Source organism: Austrofundulus limnaeus, unplaced genomic scaffold (assembly GCF_001266775.1).
Source record: "Austrofundulus limnaeus strain Quisiro unplaced genomic scaffold, Austrofundulus_limnaeus-1.0 Scaffold1206, whole genome shotgun sequence".
In the NCBI taxonomy this organism is placed as follows: domain Eukaryota; kingdom Metazoa; phylum Chordata; class Actinopteri; order Cyprinodontiformes; family Rivulidae; genus Austrofundulus; species Austrofundulus limnaeus.
Genome location: NW_013953608.1, coordinates 67,559 through 84,652, shown reverse-complemented (window position 1 = coordinate 84,652; position 17,094 = coordinate 67,559). Strand labels below are relative to the sequence as shown.

The 17,094-nt window shown below is 41.0% G+C and overlaps 1 protein-coding gene across 1 annotated transcript in view; it reads right to left on the bottom strand.

Moving 5' to 3' along the window:
* Nucleotides 1–6: 6 nt before the first annotated feature.
* The window catches only part of LOC106534552 (CD166 antigen homolog), a gene marked incomplete in the record, with an annotated part of 35,108 nt that continues 18,020 nt past the window's right edge, over nt 7–17,094 (bottom strand). The window contains 8 exon segments of the mRNA XM_014031238.1: nt 7–564; nt 1,317–1,431; nt 5,431–5,563; nt 8,359–8,474; nt 11,827–11,950; nt 12,034–12,146; nt 12,354–12,486; nt 15,943–16,067. Coding sequence (XP_013886692.1) covers nt 483–564; nt 1,317–1,431; nt 5,431–5,563; nt 8,359–8,474; nt 11,827–11,950; nt 12,034–12,146; nt 12,354–12,486; nt 15,943–16,067 — 941 coding nt within the window.

The following is a 17,094-nucleotide window of genomic DNA, read 5'->3' as shown; positions in this document are numbered from 1 at the left end:
TATGTATGTATGTATGTATGTATGTATGTATGTATGTGTGTATGTATATATGTATGTATGTATGTAACAGAGTACCTCGTAATTTCCTCTGGATCAATAAAGCCCAACTTGAACTGAACACCCATCTCCAGCAGTCATTGTTTGCCCAATGACAGCTTGAGATAGATAAATAACAACAGCTTGCAAGTCCATCACAGAGTCAGAATAACAACCATTCACTCTCACTCAGACCTAGTGATGATTTTGAGTCATCAATCAACATAAACATGAATGTTTTGGTCTGTGGGAGATAACTGGAGAACATGAGGAAAACATTTAGACTCCACCCAAAAGGCTACAGTCAAGCTCTGCAACGATGTTGCTGTGAAAATTTCACATGCTGGTTTAGAGTAGAACACATGCTATAACCAGTCTTCTGCCTTGTTGACCCTAGTTACACACAAATGCAGTCAATGTTGTGCAAACTGCAGTTAAAATACATATCAGATATTATGGTGCTGAAGTGTTTCATTCTCCTCTGGTGTTCCAGTGTTCCTCTCTCTAGTTGACCAACTTCCTTGTCTTCTGTGAATGAAAAAGATTACATTTACTTTTAGTCATTCGGCAGACACTTTTATCCAAAATAACATGCAAATAAGGAACAGAATTCAAGCTTCACATAAGATATTTGTGTCAGAGACAAACACTGTTGGCACCAACAAGTAATCTTTTAAAAGGTAAGGTCATAGGTACATACAGTGGAGGAAACAAGTATTTGATCCCTTGCTGATTTTCTAAGTTTGACCACTTACAAAGACATGGACAGTCTATAATTTTAAGGGTAGGTTCGTTTTAACAGTGAGAGATAGAATATAAAAAAATTTCCAGAAAATCCCACTTTATAAATTCTATTAATTTATTTGCATTTTGCAGAGAGAAATATGTATTTCATCTCTCCAGGAAACAAGACTTAAAACTTGGTGGCAAAACCCTTGTTAGCAAGCACAGCAGTCAGATGTGTTTTGTAGTTGATAATGAGGTTTGCACAAGTCAGGAGGAAGTTTGGTTCACTCCTGTTTACAGATCATCTCTGTCTTTAACATTTTGTGGCTGTCACTTGGAAATTCAGAGTTTCATCTCCTTATGTAGGTNAAAAAAAGTCCAGTTGCCTTCAATGCAAAACTTGAAAGAAAATCAAACGCAGAGTAATGAGTGTAAACACACAAACACAATATGTATTACTGTACATGTACTGTCCTATAGTCAACTCTACATCACCAGCAGCCTCAGTTATAAACACACACTTCACAGCTCTGAGACAAAGGTTAGTTTTGTACCTTGATTTTCTCCGCAGACAGAAGGCCAGCCCAGCAACAGCAGCAAGAGAAACCAAGCCTACCACCAGCCCAACAGCTATGAGCTTTATATGGTCTGAGGAGTTTCCTGAAGGCTCTGCAAACATACAAAAACACTTTTCTACTATATACTCACACTGCAAACACAGCATCAGAAGAACTTGAAGAATAAGAGTATGCATGCATACATTAACAAAATGATTGCACAGAAATGTGAGGAACTAAATCATTTTTTTAAACACAATCGCTTCTTTTCAAGGGCTCAAACGTAAGTGGACAAGTTACATAATTGTGAATAAATTATTAATTTCTAATACTTGGTTGAAATCCCTTTGTTGACTGCGACTGCCTAAAGTCTTGAACTTGTGAACATAACCAGATGCTGTTTTCTCCTTTTTAATGTAGCCATTTCTTGGATGGGTTTTTCCTGTTTTCTCCACTTAAGTATGACTTGTTTCACCTACATGGAGAGCTCCTTTGACAGTATGTCGTCTTCACAGCAAAATCTTCCAAATGCAAGCAGCACACCTCAGATCATCCCCAGGCCTGAGAATGACATAAYGGAGTTTCCCACAACTGCCCATGAAATAGCTTTAGAGTCAATTGTCCAATTACTTTTGGTTAAAAGCAGGGTGGCACATGTTATGGAGCTGAAAATCCTAAACCCTTTATCCAGTTTAATGTGGAGACCCTCAAATGACAGCTGAAAGTCTGGACTTTTTGTCCATGTCCATTATATTGTTATGATCTGTGTTTGTGTAAATGTTTTAATCTGGTTTTCTGTCTTGTCCTACACAGTAAAAACCAGAGTGTTGAAATGTCAGTGTTAAACTTTTCAGAGTCAATTTAACTCCCTCAGTGTTATTTTAACACTTGCTGAGTAAACTGACACCCAGTGTTGGTGTTAATTCACAGTGTTGATTTCCTCCGTGTTGTCTCAACACTGGACAGTGTTAAATAAGCTCCGCCCACTGTTAAGACTTATATAACACTTAAATATGTTGTTATATGACACCATGCAGTGTTGAAAGACGTATTCTGAAAAGCCCCGCCCTCTTCCACCTCATGTCAGACAGACCAGTATTTACACAGCAAGGAATGCTGGGTAATCTTGTAGAAATTATGTGTTTGCATGTTTGACTATTAAAGAAGTTTATGAGTGTAAAAATCACTTGTTCTGGTTAGTTTTCTTGTTCAGGTTTATCAGTTGATCAAGTTTAAGTTTGTGTTATTGGTCATAAATTGACACCATGAGTGAGAGGTACTTCCTGGTGTGTGAAGGTCAACTCCATTACACTTATCCAGTAATTACTGTGTGATGTTAATGCAACACTAAAATGAGTTGATCTTAACTCTAAAGTGTTAAACTTACTTTCAAATTTGCTGTGTAATGACACCTCGTAGTGTCTTTGAAACCCCTCTACACAGCAAAAGATTAAATAAAGACACAGTCAAGTGTCAAATTAACACTCATGGGAGGTATATGAACATCCAGTGTTAACCATCATTAACTCAATGCAGTGTTGAAAAGTATGAGAATCAGAGTTGATTTGTCACCACAGTGGACTACCTCATTAACTCTGCTTAGAATTATAATTACTCTAATCAGAGTTATTTGACTTGAAGTGTTAAGTTTTTAACACTGTACAGTGTTAGTCAGTGTTAATTTTTAACTCTGTTTAGAGTTAAATTGTACTCAGAAAATTTAACACAATGGAAAGCGTTAAATTGACACCAATTTAGATAAGGGCCAAATAGACTGGGACACAGCGTTAACTTTAACTCTAAGTGTTGATTTAACACTCTGTTTACCCCCTCCTGCCTGTCTTTGCTCCAGCCCCGCCCACTCTCACCTGTTCCTCTTGTTTCTCTCCCAGGTATTTCTTGTTTCTGCTCATTAGTTCTATTTAATATTCTGTTCTCTGTCTTCAGTCTGTGTCAGATCTTTGCTATCTGTTTATGTTCTCATCTCGTGTCATAGTCCTGAAATCCTTGTAAATAATTTTGCTGCCACGCCAGCGTTTGTTTTTCTTTGTCAATAAAGTCTTTTTTTTTCTTTTGTTTTGTTTGCAACCTAATCTCTCAGTCCAGCATCTGGGGTTCAAAGCAACCAAGCCATTCATAACTATAACTTGAATATGTTTCAGTAAACAGGAAAAAAAGAACTAACTTTGTGTCAGTGTCCAAACAGATATAAACCTAATTGTACATCAAATGTTTACTTTCTGAAAAATTTTCTAAGATCCATCATATGGTTCTTGAGACATTCTGATAACAGACTCCAATAGTTAAAGGCACATTTTTAACAACAGATGTGAGTGTTTGGTGCTTGACGTATTATTAGGCATAACTCTCAACTAATATTATTTTTTTAGATTAATATCTGTATATTTTACTAAGTTATAGCCATTTTTGTGTTAGCCAAGATTGTCTAGCTGTGACGGTCAACTTATATTTAACTGACTAAAGGTAATAAGTTGTAGATGTTCATCTAATAATTAAGCATTGGCAGTTTCATTATCTGTCTATTTGATTATCACACTTTTTGCTAACACAGACAACCAACTGAATGCACAGACAGGTAAGAACAATATTGGCCTTTTGACTTTGGTAAAGTGGGATGAAAAAGATACGCCTCCCTAAGTGAGAGTTCTGCTCACCTTTTATTCTTCATCTGAGTGCAGATTGTATTTGACTGTACTGGTACAGTCAAATACAAATAATGTATCACAACACCTCTAAGATATACATCAATTGTATGGACAGTACAGTATATACAAATAAACATGAGCTGTCCCTACTAATTTTTTGTGTTCTTATTAAGTGTCATGAAATTGTGTTTATTTTGAACTTAGAACTTTGGAAATAGTCTGCTTGGCCTTCAGAGGAGTCGGACGCTTTTGCTCTCTCTCCCGAACCTGTCCCTGCTTCCTGCCTCGCAGCTTTTTCAAGCCTTTCAAATCTATCATCCGAAAACAAAAGGAATTATGGATTTGGTCAACTGGTCTCTGAACGCAATCAATACTATTTTTTCCACATTGAGATTGGAGCGTGGGGAGCGCAGCTGTCCCAGTGGAATGGTTGCTGCTGGTCGGGTCAATGGTTCCTGGGGCTGGAACCTCATCTGTTTGGTGCCGCTTTCCATTGAAGACGTGGAATATTTGTACATATTTGGATTTATGATAACTGGATTCCTGCTGATCGGCTGTGGAGGAGTCCTGGCTTATCGGGAAATGAAAGCGATCCTGACAGCAGTCCGGGCCTGTGAGAAGCTGTCAGGAACCTTGGATGGAATCTGCCATGCTGGGGATATAAGTCACAAACTGGACATGATTCTGATGAGAATCACAGCTCAGCAGCGTGCCCACAAGATGTAGGATTACACCTGGGTGCCGTTTCAGACGAACGAGGTGAGGAGGTGATGAAATTCGAAACATCTGCATTTTTTTTCACCATTACAGAGATGCAGTTAAGACTGTAAAGCAGCAGTAAATTCAAGGTTGCTTGTCCCAAAACAATTATGTTTCTCTTTCAGATCCCTGCAGCTGCTGACCTTGGCGCTCGGCAGTTATCAAAACTTCTCTGGATGACACGTGAAAAAAGGCTTGATTCCCCATTCCCTCCCCCATATCATCCGTGGGTGGACCAGTCTGAAGGCCGCGGTGGTGGTGACAGAGAACTGAACTCTGGTGAACTCTTGGGTTGAAAAGAACTGGTTTTGGACTCTGGGAGTCTTTGATTGGTTCCAGCACGGAGTATTAACCTGAAATGTCACCGGCTCCGCTGCATCCCACCCCGTACCATATGTTTGACCCCCCACTCCCCCTCGCCTTAGCTGCCTTGCCCTGAGTGAGTGGTTTTTTTGATGAGTAAACATAGGATCAAAGCATCTTTTTTAACTCATCTTTCCTATTGTGTGTATTTCCAAGCTGCAAAAGGTAGCGCAAACATGTTGCGAAAGACATGGGCATCCATTCTCCACATGTTTGGTTTGTGTGTGTAATAAGAATGGTTGTTCGTAACTGCAAGTTTCTAGTCTGTGTATTCACTGACAGTGGCAATAAAATTGATTCTGATAAAACTGAACATAACTTACCAGGATAAAGATCAATGGTCTTAACATCTTCTCCATAACTGTTAGTAACGGTGCAGGAAACTGTCAGATTTCCCTCAGGGACAACAGTGATTTTACTAACGGCCTTGCCGTCAGTGTAGTTGAAGCTGTCCTCCTGAAAACACATTGTGGAAAAATTACTTCAATTTACTGTATAATTCATGTTTTATATCTAGTAGGGGGGCAAAAGGATCTTTAGTCTCTTTAAGTTGTCTTTTTCCTGGCAAGATTTCAGTAAAAAATAAAAAGGAAACAATCTAAGCCTTTGAGAGGGGAAATMTTTTTTTCAAAATGATGTTCGGAATAGAGAAGACACTTCACCCTCACTGCCTCTGATGTGTGTCCCATCAGWGTTTGAATGTGATTGGCACTGATTAGTATCCATAGACGATTTGTACGTTAGCTTTGTAGAGACCTATAGAGTGCTGTGTGAATGGGTAAATGAGGACACAGATTGTAAAGAGCTTTGAGTGTCCTGGTTGGATAAAATAAAGTCCATTTACCATTTATCTACATTATTCAATAAAGTAACATAGTAATATGTCTCCAGATGTATTAAAGATGTGAAGAATGCTGTAGCACAACCTGATAAGATTCCAAAGCATGTCTATGGACTTACAGTAGAGCTGAAATGTGATGTAAAACAGCATTGTAACATAACAAAATAAGCAAATTTACTCAGAATATAGTAGAATTAAAAATCGTATATATTAAAATAATAACAGAAAAGCTGATGATGATGATTATCATGGTGTTAGTACACAATTAGTTGTGTATGTTAGTACATAACTAGTTGTGAGTATACAACTAGTTAACATGATTCATTTTCCACAAATACAGCATCACACACTGTGGTTAAGCTCTCTAGGAAATGTATTTGATTAACCTAAAAAAGGTAATAAAACAGTCCAAAACTTTAAAGTATTTCACTGGGATTTTGTGGGATAGACCAACACAAAATAAGCACATAACTGCGAAGTGGAAGAAAATACAGTGTTTGAATTTTTTTTTACATATAACAATGAATAATGTGTCATTGCAGAGTTCAATTTAACTGAGTCAGTACTTTGTGGAACAAGGTTCCATTGCCTTTCCACCCAGTCTTTTAGCTTTGTGCATCTAGAGACCAATGTTTTTTGAAGATCTTAAGATCTGCCAGATTGGAAGCAGAGTTCCTGTGAACAACAGTGTTCATGCATTGCCTCTGAACCAGGACACAAATTACATGAAAACGGGCTGTGAATAATTAGCCCTGCAGAACGACCCTGGGATCTTCCCAGGTGGTTTGGCACCAGTTTTCCTTGTAAATTTCACAAAATAAGATATATTATTGTTAAATTTTGTTTATTTTTAAGTTGTTATTTATAAATTGTATATAATTATATTATAATTTTATAATATTGTTTATTTTAACATTTTTATTGTGAACACCAGGGAGGGCTTAGCCCTACTAGCCCACTTATACCAGCCGTCACTGCTGCCGAGCCTGTCAGTTTAGGATGGTCATGTATTGGTAAGTTTATAGCTGAACTCTTTCCAAAATCAACCTAATCTCTGGCACCCAGAGAAGATCTCCATGAGATGTTCAAAGCCTGGCATGATTGCATCCATGCATCCATCCATCCATCCATCCATTTTCTTCCTCTTATCCAGGATCGGGTCGCGGGGGCAGCAGCCTAAGCAGAGACCCAGACCTCCCTCTCCCCAGCCACTTAGGCCAACTCCTCTGGGGGAATCCCAAGGTGTTCCCAGGCCAGCTGAGAAACATAGTCCCTCCACCGTGTCCTGGGTCTTCCTCAGGGCCTCCTCCCAGTGGGACGTGCCTGGAACACCTCACCAGGGAGGCATCCAGGAGGCACCCCAACCAGATGAACCACCTCAAATGGCTCCTCTCTACGTGGAGGAGCAGCGACTCTACTCTGAGTCCCTCCTGGATGACTGAGCTTCTCAGCCTATCTCTAAGGGAGAGCCCAGACACCCTGTGAAGGAAACTCATTTCGACCGCTTGTATCCACGATCTTGTTCTTTCAGTCACTACCCAAAGCTCATGACCATAGATGAGGATAGAAACATACAGATAAGTCGGTAAATCAAGAGTTTTGCCTTTTGGCTCAGCTCTAACTTCACCATGAAAGCGGCTGGATCACTGCTGTAGGCACAGCACCAATCAGCCTATCAATCTCCTGCTTGTCGAGGTGAGTGTAGGTATATCTTGTTGGAACCTGTCAACCTCACACACCAGCTCAGGTTCCTTTCCCACCAKAGAGGTGACATTCCACGAACATAGAGCCATCTTCTGTAGCTAAGGTCCCTGCCTCAAATCCTCAAAAACTTTAATGCTGACTTGTCTGGTGTGTTCCTTTGTCTTCATGATGGTGTTTGATTGCTGATGTTGTGTAACAAACCTCTAAGGCCCTCATGGAACAGTTGAGTGTGGAATAAATTATACATACTGTATTTGCCACTGATTAAATCGGTGAATTCTGAAGGCAACTGATCGCTCCATATTTTAGTTTGGGGTAWGAGAGAAATGGAGGCTGAATAAAAAAAATCATACCACACTTTGTAGATTTTTATGTGTGAACTATAAACATTTATTATTTTCCTTCTACTTGCTTTCACACAAATATGTGCTTCTTTGTGTTGTCTGTCACATAAAATCCCATAAGAAAAAATGAAAGTATGCATTTTTGTGACAAAATGTGGAAACATTCAGTTGATAAGAGATTAAAAACAAGCATACCAGCAGCATATCCGCAGGTGCTAAGGATAATTATTTGTAATAAAAGATTTTAAAAATACTTTAATCAATAAACCCACAGCACAGTTTGCAGTTATCTTTTAAAGCATCATCAACAGTGTAACTCTACACTGTTTTCCTGTTCAGGCCCAAACCTTTTAATTACTTACAGTTTTGCTACCGATGCTCCACTCAAATCTGGGTTCAGGAACTGCATTGGCTTCACAAATCAGGACTTGGCTTCTGTCCATGATGTGTTTCCTTAGGTTGATTATCCAAGGTTTTCCTGACAAAAACACATCAGAATTAATGCTCAGCGTAACATCTTGTGTAATTACATGAGACTGTACCAACATGGCTACATCTCTGTCAGTTCTCAAGGTAAGATGATCTTATTCTAATGAAAAACCTGAATACAAACATGTCTACACTTGTTAAAGCAGTTACATGTTACAGTCCACTTTTAAAAATATATTTTTAAAACATGGATATGAACAGAGGTAATAGTACCCATTGCTTATTGAAAGCAAAACCAAAAGAACAGACTGGAAAGGCTTTCCCAAACTTCATTTGTACCATTCATATTTTTTCTGTAGATAACCGCTAATCATTGTAAGCAGGGGTGTAACGATACATAAAACTCTCCAGAAGAGACGAGACACAGTAGTACTGAGTTTGTGAGACGAGACGAGATTTTAATATTAGTTTCAAGAAAACTTTAAAGATCTATTTTATGCTGCAAAAATGCTTTTATTCTGTTTTAACATTTTTTATTACAAACTCATCTGATATCTTCCTTTTCTGATTTCTTGAATCTCCTTAGACATTAGAACAGTGCTTTAACATGGCCTTCCAACATCATAAAAAAAATGACATTCACGCAGAACTTTCCAAAAACTGACCATAAATATTAAACAAAATAAGTAATTATTCCCTTTCTCTATATCTTTACTTATTCTATGACATTTAAACTTACCAAAAAGTCAACATAAATAAAAAACAAAATAAGTAATTGTACTTTTCCTTTATGAGCATCTATCAGATCTCTCTCTGGGGCTCTAGTCCGACTGCTTTAGGAAGGGGGGAGGGGCTCACGGGGGGATCGCTGCTCGCGGAGGAAAGGAGGAGAAAAGGAGAAAAGTGCTTGGAAAGGGCTGTCACCAAAGCTTCTAAAAGTCTCCAAAAACACCGGGAAAAGTCACTAAATTTGTCACTAGAGGGCAGTGGTGGCTCTAACCATTTTGGTGCCCTAGGCGAGTTGAAGCACAACACCCCCCCCCCCCCAACTATATCTCACCCGCCCCAATTTTAACCTCTAAAAACAAGTTTGACAGTGTAAGGTACTATGGTAAACTTGGAGACACAAGAGGGATCAGGTGTGCGTGGGCGGGGCTGTAGGGCAGAGCAACACAGGGGAACATTGAAAACACTAGAAAGTTAAAGAAAATAAACACAGACCATGACAGGACCCTCCCCTCAACGACGGCTCCCGATGTCGAAAAGAGGAGATGACGAGACTCAGGGGAAAACGCGACAGCACAGACTCAAGGACAAACACAGAGTTCAGGGGGACAGCCAAAGGACCACCCCACACGGAGCAGAACATCCGAAGGGCGGCTCAGAAAACCTCCCAGGTCCAAGGGAGTTGTGAAAACGGGGGTGGACCCAAGGGAGGAGGCGGGAGCGGGGGCGGACCCAAGGGAGGAGACAGGAGCGGGGGTGGACCCAAGGGAGGAGGCGGGAGCGGAGGTGGACCCAATGGAGGAGACTGGAGCAGACGAGGAGCCGCCGGAGGTTGTCGGAGCCAGAACGTCAGTGACGGCGAACGCAGGTGACAGAGGCGATGAGGAGGCAACGGGCGATGACCCAGGCAAAGAGGAGGTGACGGGCGACGACCCAGGCAAAGAGGAGGCGACGGGCGACGACCCAGGCAAAGAGGAGGCGACGGGCGACGACCCAGGCAAAGAGGAGGCGACGGNGACGGGCGACGACCCAGGCAAAGAGGAGGCGACGGGCGACGACCCAGGCAAAGAGGAGGCGACGGGCGACGACCCAGGCAAAGAGGAGGCGACGGACGACGACCCAGGCAAAGAGGAGGTGATGGGTGATGACCCAGGCAAAGAGGAGGCGACGGGTGACAATCCAAGCGAAGAGGAGGCGATGGCGGTCGACTCTCGAACCACCAGGACCGCCGAGACCTCCAACTCAGGGACCACCGAGACCTCCGACTTCCAAACCACAGAGACCACCAACCATGGGACCACCGACTCCGGAACCTCCAGGACCTCCAACTCAGGGACTACTGGGACCACCAGCTGTGGAACCACCAACTCAGGAACCTCCGGAATCACCGACTCAGGAAGAAGAGGGGTGGGAGGGTGGGCACAAATGCCCTCAGCCTGGATCCTCGCCGAAGACCCCGAGAGGAAGGTGAATGGCTGGACCCCAGACGACCCAAAACAGAAGGTGGTAGGCTCAATCATTCCCCAGTGGAAGCTGGAGGGGGGCAGCCCAGAAAAAGAAAAACTGCCTGCAGGCTGGGTGTTTTGTTCATTCTGTGAGGTGTGAGGCAGAATGAGCCACGGCGCACGCAAAAATCCAAAGAGAAAAATAAAGTTTAATAAACAAAAGAGGGCTGAAAAGTAGCTCAAAAACTCACTGATAACTTCTCAGGGAAACACGAGGAACACACCACACTGGCTGGGTAAACAGCACAATGAACCAACCCAGACTGAGGACAAGACACCAAATATAAAGGCAAACAAATTAAGAGATAATCGGAAACACCTGGGGAGACACAAGAGGGATCAGGTGTGCGTGGGCGGGGCTGTAGGGCAGAGCAACACAGGGGAACATTGAAAACACTAAAGTTAAAGAAAATAAACACAGACCATGACAGTATGGGACAAAAAAATACAGACTTGTTGTTATTGAGTTTGTCAACACGAATCGCTACCTGAGAGGCACTACTAGCCCCACCACCGTCAGAGTGTCGGAGCAGGACGAGTCAGTGCAACGTCAATCAAATGAGAGAGAGGGTGGGGGCGATTGCTGCAATGGGGGGGTGTTTTATGGGTAGTTTATTTTTCCTTTAAAACTTCATTATAGTTTTTTTTAAGACAAAGCTAACTGAAAGGGGCGCTGAGCAGAGTTACAACCAGGGATTACAAATAATTACTTTTTTTTCTTCTACAGTTCAGCGCCCCCTCCAGCAGATGGCGCTCTAGGTGACCGCCTAGTTTGCCTATGCCAAGAGTTGGCTCTGCTAGAGGGGTCTAAAAAGTCGCTAGATCTAGAGACAAAGTTGCTAAGTTGGCAACTGTTAGCGAGACAACAGTTACCTCTCAACGAGAGAAATCGTGGGAGTTTAGTATTACGAGATTTCGTACAACGTGATCTCGTTACACCCCTAATTGTAAGAATAGCTTTTTAAACTTATTTTAAAAATTGTAGCTGTTTAAACAAAGTTCATAACATTATTTAGGCTACAGTTTAGAATATATTTTTGGTAATATCTGGTTTCACAGAAAAGAATAGGGGGTTCCCAAATACAGGTGAATTTTATCATTTAAAATCTTTTCTGTCCACCTCACAAGCCTTAACCATAAAACATTGTGTAGTCTCAAATACCAACTGACCTTCGACTACCAGCTCAAACCTTCGTTGTTCAGTGAGTCCACTCATGGAAACTTTACATATGTAAACTCCTGCATCAGCATAGGTCAGACTGTTAAACTGTGGCTCCTTCACCTTTACTCCATTCTGAAAATGAGAAAAACCGTGTTATATTTGCATATACCGTCTGCTGTTTTTCACTGGTCATCTGACTGACACAACATTATTACCTTTATCCATGTTACTGTAGCGTTACCCGATGTGTTCATCTCTGTCTTCACAGGCAACACATCTCCTAATTTCTTTACAGTTCTTCCAGTGAGACTGACAGTAAGGTCAATGTCTGAGAAAATACAACAAAGATTTATCCAATGAGTTCTACTAACTCGAATAAGCTCCTAAGGCTGTCGCTGATCAGCGACAGCCTTAGGAGCTTATACCAAATAGAAGTGAACTGTGTCTGAATCTTTCAAATTATCATGTTAATTTACAACATTCAGTCATCTGATCTAACCTTTACATTAACAGTAAATTAATACAGAATACTCACAGTTAACAACAATGTGTTTGGAGGCCATAATTTTCTCGTCATCTGCAAGGGAACATTTGTATTCGCCAGCTGCATCTCTTCCGATAGAAGTCAAAATGTAGGTATTTGAATTTTCCACAAGTTCTTTTACACCCTTGAAGAAGAAAAAACAGATTGTGTTAGAGAGGATATCACTCTGAACTAGGGTTGGGCATAATCGTATCGTGTGTGATTAATTGTCAGAAAAACATTAATCGATTATTTTTTGGCACTTGACAATTAATACGATTAATGTCACCAGGTAGAATCCGCTCGCTGCTCCTCTCAGCTTCAAATATGATGAACATTAAAAAAGTTCTGTAACTTATTTATCTATCAACACAATTAAAAAATTTATGTATAGTCTGAAGTCTGTAATTTTGACACAATTTGGAACAGATTTTTATGAAGAGCAAATCTTTCCCACTAAATTGGTCATGTGAATATGAAATATGGGTGTCCAGGGACTCCAGGGGATTAATCCTCAAATTAATTGTTATCGGCTAAATACCACAATTAATCGTGATTTATTTTTTGCCAATATTGCCCAACCCTACTCTGAACAGGTCTCCAGTTCATCACAAGGGAACACAATCATTCAAACACACTCTTACATGTAAAAACAACAACTTGAAGTCAGCAGTTAAGCTAATTTTCATGTCTTTAAAGTGAGGGGAAGAAATCAGGGTAGCTGGAGAAAACGCCCCGGGAGTTGAACCTTCTTGCCACAAGGCAAACATGGTATCCACCAACCTGCAGTTCTAAAACCCTAATCATAATGGTTTAAATTTATTTATATAGAATTTTTCAGCAGCAAGGCAACCAAAGTTCTTTGTTAACAAATAAAAGAAAAAAAAGACAGACAGTACATTATAACACAAATAGGCAGAAATAAATGTAAGTAGGTGAAAAGTCAGTGTAATCCAAGCCATCATATAGGCCAGGGATGCCCAACCTTTTTTGAACCAAGAGCTACTTTTGAAGTCGGCAGTTTGCTGAGATCTACTCATCCAGTCTCAGTATCAAAACAACATAATTTTGTCTCCCTACTCCTCACTTCTTTAAAGGAAATAAAACAGAACGTAATGTGTTGCTAGTTTTATTTAATTTAATGTATTGCCAAACAAAGCTATCTACTTAACCATATATTTACCTACAAAAAAAGATAAAATCCTTACTTAACTCCTGACAGAAACATAAAAATGATGCTTGAACAAAAAGGATAAATTTTTTACCTCCTTCAATCAGTCCTCACTGTAACGTGCGAGCTACGAGGGCTGAAAACATGCACACTGAGAACCACAGAGTCAAATAACTTTGGAGCACGGGAACTCGTCTCCATTTATTCAAAGAATTCTCCTCTCTTCTCTCCATACAGGGGAGAAAAAAAAAAACAAAAATCTATCAGGGTCAACATGGCTACCACAAGAGTGACGGCCTTTTTCTTTTTTCAAAATCAAAGCACACAATATAAAACTCTCACAGGCTGTTATAAAACCCGGTGCTGAGCTTCCAGGACCGGTTTCACCTGATCAGATCTGCAGAAATATCGCCCGCCAGGGGTTTCTGGCTAAATCCAGGCAGGAGAGTGGGTGCTGGACGTAGGACCACGGTTCCACCTCACTGGATCTCTTCCTTTTATTCCCCTGCATCAGCACAAGCAGCCCTGTGCTGGAAATCAGCCGTTTCACCCGCCAGAGCTCGCCCGACGATTTCTGATCGCTTATATCTCCACGTGGGAACGTCCCAGGAACTTGCAACCACCTCCACGTTGTAGTGGAGGTCCAGTGCTTTAAAATGAGCCATCTCCTGCCCAGATCCGACGCTCAGAGCCAGAGCTAGAGGCTCGGGAGTAAATTGAGTACAATATCGCCCTCGAAAGCTCCTTTTTCGGCCGGTCGTTGGTTAATAGCTCTGCGGCGGAACGTCCCAGGAACTTGCAACCACTTCCAGTTTGTAGAGGAGGACCGTAGCTTTCGAAAGTCATCTCACTTTCCTGGATCTGATGCTCAGAGCCCACAGGAGAAGCAAACGAAGGTTGAAATTTCCTCCCAAAAAATGCGCAAAAAATGCACTAAGTCGTGCGTTATTTGCTTATAGCTCCGCGGGGCAACATCACAGAGACTCCATTCAAGTATCAGCTTGTAGGGCAGAACCAGAGCTTTAAAACCCAACCAGCCACTCCGGGATCTGATGTTCCGAGCCCGGGGAGAGGGGCTAAAACTACACCCGGCGGAGGTCCGACTGTGCATATTTTGGAGGTTTTTTGCTTATTGCTCCGCGGGGGAATGTCACAGGGACTTCATTCAACTTTCATCTTGTAGGGCAAAACCAGAGCTTTCAAACAAGACCAGCCACTTCAGGATGYGACKYTCAAAGCCGGCGCTAGAGGCTCYGCAGCAAGGTTGCGCTGCGCAGGCACCTGGGAATCAGCGAGCGACTGGTTGGGCACCCCTGATTTAGGCAGTATAATCTAAGACATCATAACATATTTTCTGTTTATTAACCTCTGGGTTTAGTTACTAAGTACTAATCATTGATGACTGTCTAACTGGTTTAAGTGTAACTAAGTAATCTGTATAATATACTAAGTAATAAGTTAAACTGCATAAAAGTAATGGCTGTGTCAGTTACTAACATTTGCTTTATAAGTCCCAGAAGGCAAGTGAATTTCAGCACTATCTCCATTACAACAAACAAACAAACAAAAATACACAGAGAGAAAGACCTGTGCAACAGAGCGGGGGACACACAAAAACACATTTGCCAGCAGAGCTGGTGTAGTCAGGGGATGTGCGGTCTTTGTGAAGTGTGTGTGTGTTCATATGTGATGTAATGTGAGCCTGTACACCACAGCCTGGATAACATTCTGCCATTATCCTGAGAGATGGAATAAAGTCCATCAGTTGTCACTGAGCCAAAGCCGAAGCTGCAGGTGTTGATGGGGGGGGGGGGGGGGGTGGATGAGGAGCGTCTTGTTTGCGTGCCACCAGGGAGAATTGAGATAATCAGCTGAATCGTGGAGCCAAATACAGAAAGCAAGAAAATGTTTTCAATCAGGCAGACAATAATAATTTTCCATCCGTCTTAAAGTCCACTGGTACATCCCGATGTGGCAAATCCAATCAGACGAATAGTGTGGGCAATCCTGCCGAGTCGAGCTGCTCCAAGATCGATTCCATCTCACCAGCGAGTTTCAGGGACCGCAGCTGGCCTGCGACCCTCTGCAAGCGGTTCTTGTTGAGAATCAGTAAACATCCTGGTTTTTCTTCTCTGAGTTTATTTTAAAAATCTGCTTCAACATTGTTTCCAGTTCTTTTTCAAATTTGTTTTAACAAAGAAATTAACTTTATTTCGAACACCGCTGCAACTTCTGCTGGATTTGAATCAAAGTTCTGCCAATATCCAAGTCCCGCCCCCACTTGATTTCTGATTGGTTAGTAGGCCTGTCTACTGTGTTTAAAGTAAAAGCTGCACCTCTGATAGGTCCAGAGAAAAGTTTCACTATGATCTCAGCAAGTATCTTTCCAGAACTATCTGTTTTGAAAAGAAACACTGGGTTGTCACTCACCTTTTTGTAGAAGAAGAAGGAGCTGGGTGGAGGACTTCCATCACCATGACACTTCAGTGTCACATTACTTCCTTCTACAATGGGTTCCTTCGACAGGATTTGGAGGCTAGCCTTCTCTGATGGATCTAAGAAATCCAGACGAAAAACGAAAGGTGGAAAACAACAAAACTAATTTAAAACTCATTTGTTCTTACTGTATATTTGATTAATTAATCACTAAGTGTTTACACATAGAAACAACAAAACCTTCCAACTGATTGACACTTCCTGAAATCTGTCCCCAAACACAGTGGGCAAGAGGAATATTATCAGTAAATATTGTTCATTATGTAGATTTTACCTATAAAATTTACAGTAATTAACTTATTATTTACACTACAAATAAGAAAGAACTGGTGATCAAGATAAATTCACAGTGCAGGTCTGGGCTCTGATGCGAGCCACATGCACAGAAGATTTGACACAACACACAGGCCTCTGTGAAATCACCACACAGACCGGTCCGGCTCTAATCCCCCTCGGATCATTCATAAAATCACAGGAGAATCCGGCCAGGTCCCGCTCACCTGTACTCGTTCATGAACAAACCAGCAGCGAGGAACCACATGAGGTGCGGAGCAGAACTCAGCTGGGCTGAAGTGGACCGCCTGTGTGACGGACGTCTGCTGCCTCGTATCAAACAAAACTAACTGAATTCACTGGCTTTAGTACGACGGAGTATTAGGGCCACACAACGATTTTTAAAAATTATTATTATGAGATTAAAGTCAATTTTATGAGAATAAAGTCATAATATTACGAGAATTATGTCATAATATTACAAGATTAAAGTCATGATATTATGAGAATAAATTCATAATTTTACGAGATTAAAGTCGTAATTTTACAAGAATAAAGTCAAAATATTTCGAGATTAAAGTCATAATTTTATGAGATTAGTCATAATTTTATGAGATTAAAGTCGTAATTTTACAAGAATAAAGTCCTAATATTACGAGATTAAAGTCATAATTTTATGAGATTAGTCATAATTTTATGAGATTAAAGTCGTAATATTACGAGATTAAAGTCGTAATATTACGAGATTAAAGTCATAATATTACGAGATTAAAGTCATAATATTACGAGATTAAAGTCATAATATTATTAGTT